Genomic DNA, 2,500 nt, shown 5'->3' with positions numbered 1-2,500 from the left:
TTAACGGATGCAAGGGACATCATAATATATATAGAGAGAGAGATAGATAAATAGATAGATAGATATATATGCTTTCCCCTCAGCCACGATGCCTCGGAGATACCCTGGGATCTACAACAGCACCTGCCCCGAGCACAGGTGCATTGAGGAGCTCCACCTGGTCTGCGTGGAATCCCTGTGCAAATGCCTCACGGGTTACACTCCTGACTCGCAAGGTAAGGGAAGCGGTGGCTGCGTCGACACTGTGAATTGCCTGATTATTTGTTTTCTTTTTGTTTAATTTGAATGTCTATTTTTTTGAAAATTTACAGAAATATGTATATAGAACCACAGGCCAAAGGAATTTCGGCCGGTCGATTTTTTAATACCATAACAAATGTTCAAAATTACCTGGCGTATTTTGGCCAACCCCTTTAGGTGCCAGGCAATAAACGATAGTCATTTAACCATGCTTCACACTATCTGGAGTGAACATGAATAAACAATAAATCAGTTATATAACACTACAAGCCTTTTAGCAAACTACTAAGTAGGCACGCAGGTAAAATATAACTTTCACACGCTAGCCTCATTTTGATTCTAACCTGTGTAATGCCGTGTCAGGCAGCGATTCACCATCGCATTTCTGGCCTGTCAGCATCAGGAAGACCGACGGCTGGGTGCGGGGAAGGGCTGCATCCAACCGTTTCAGTCATTCCCCATTCTGCCCGGATAGGCTGTACCTTGAACGGTAGTAGGCCTACTGGACCAATTTACATTTTCATGAGAAAAATATTATTAAAACAGCCTATTAGCAAATATCTGAGACAATAGAGTAGAACAAGTGAGAATTTACTATATCACAGCAATAAAAAGTACAAATGGTAAGAACAAATACACAGAAAGCACGCCTACGAAAATGAATGTGGTTGCGGCCGTTATGCAGCCCAACGCTCTCAAAATTGTCCAGAGTTACAGTGGTGAAAAAATTGTAGAATTACCCTTGTGTGTTGTAAACTAAAGTGCTATAATTTTACTCATCCAAGCGTATCCAACATAAAGATAGTTAATTTTCAATGAGTAAATAAAGAAAACCATGGGAATTACCTTATTCATGTGAACCTATCCATAATAAACAATTCTTCATCGCATAATAATACAGATAATTCAAACAATGACTTCACGGGATCCTTACTTTCGATCGCAATATAAATAAAATCATTGAGGGAGACAGAAGATAAATAAGACGAATCGAAAGACAGAAATCCACACACATCCCAATGCACGATGCACTCAGTCCTTCAGCCACGTGCTTTTTTTTTTCTCTCTCTCTACAGGTGGATGCAAGAGCGACGCCGCGGGTCTTGTGGTAACATGGATCTCCCGCTCAGTCATCACAGCTTTTGTTTTGTTCATCTGCGTCGTCATACTTTACCTTATGTTCAGTCGTAGTTCAAGGTGAGTTGGGGTTGGTTTAATGTCTGTATTTATATGTGGATCTGTGTTTACATTTGTAAGTATTCTTTCAGCTGTATCTTTTTATAGTTGTGAGTCGTTGTTTATATGTATTCGCACGTTTACCTCTATTGTATTGTATGTATATCAATTTTATGTGTGCTATTACTGCTGTTGTCATGGTTATCACGTTATTATTATTCTTATTGTTTTCATTGTTATCATTATTACTGTCGTCATAAGTTTTTTTTTTTTTAGTAGTAGCCTTGTTACTATGATTATTGTTGTTGCTATAATGACAATGATAATGTTATTGTTGAATAATGATGATAATAACGACAACAACAATAATAATAGGAATGATACTGACAACAATAGTCTAAGCAATACAATGGATAATGAAAATGTTGATGATTATAATATTAATGATAATAATGATAATGCTAATAATAATAATGATAATGATAATAATAATAATGATGATAATGATGACACTAATAAAATGATAATAATGATAGTACTACTACTACTACTACTACTACTACTAATAATGATAATAATAATAACAATAACAATAAAACTAATGATAATGATAATGATAATAATAATGATAATAATAAAAGTAATAATAATAATTTTAGTAGTAGTAGTGATAATGATGATGATGATGATAATAATAATAATAATAATAATAATAATAATAATAATAATAATAATAACAATAATAATAATAATAATAATGATAATAATGATAATAATAATAATAACAATAATAATAATAATAATAGTAATACTACTAATAATAATGACAATGATAATGATACTGATGAAAATGATAATAATGATAGTAATAATGATAAAATAATGGTAATAATAAAGTTAATAATAATGATAATAATAATAACAATAACAATAAAACTAATGATAATGATAATGATGATAATAATGATAATAATAAAAGTAATAATAATAATTTTAGTAGTAGTAGTGATAATGATGATGATGATAATAATAATAATAATAATAATAATAATAATAATAATAATAATAATAATAATAATAATAA

At 31.4% G+C, this 2,500-nt stretch overlaps 1 protein-coding gene across 2 annotated transcripts in view; it reads left to right on the top strand.

Moving 5' to 3' along the window:
* Positions 1 to 2,500, top strand: part of LOC125044642 — a 13,129-nt gene that overhangs the window by 4,159 nt on the left and 6,470 nt on the right. For both annotated transcript variants that reach the window (XM_047641412.1, XM_047641411.1), the window contains exons 2-3: positions 84 to 215; positions 1,317 to 1,437. In XM_047641412.1, the coding sequence (XP_047497368.1) occupies positions 89 to 215; positions 1,317 to 1,437 (248 nt within the window). In that variant the 5' untranslated portion in view covers positions 84 to 88. The remainder of the gene's footprint in view (positions 1 to 83; positions 216 to 1,316; positions 1,438 to 2,500) is intronic.

The sequence above is a fragment of the Penaeus chinensis genome, chromosome 36 (assembly GCF_019202785.1).
Source record: "Penaeus chinensis breed Huanghai No. 1 chromosome 36, ASM1920278v2, whole genome shotgun sequence".
Lineage (NCBI taxonomy): Eukaryota > Metazoa > Arthropoda > Malacostraca > Decapoda > Penaeidae > Penaeus > Penaeus chinensis.
This window is presented reverse-complemented; position numbering and strand designations above follow the sequence as displayed.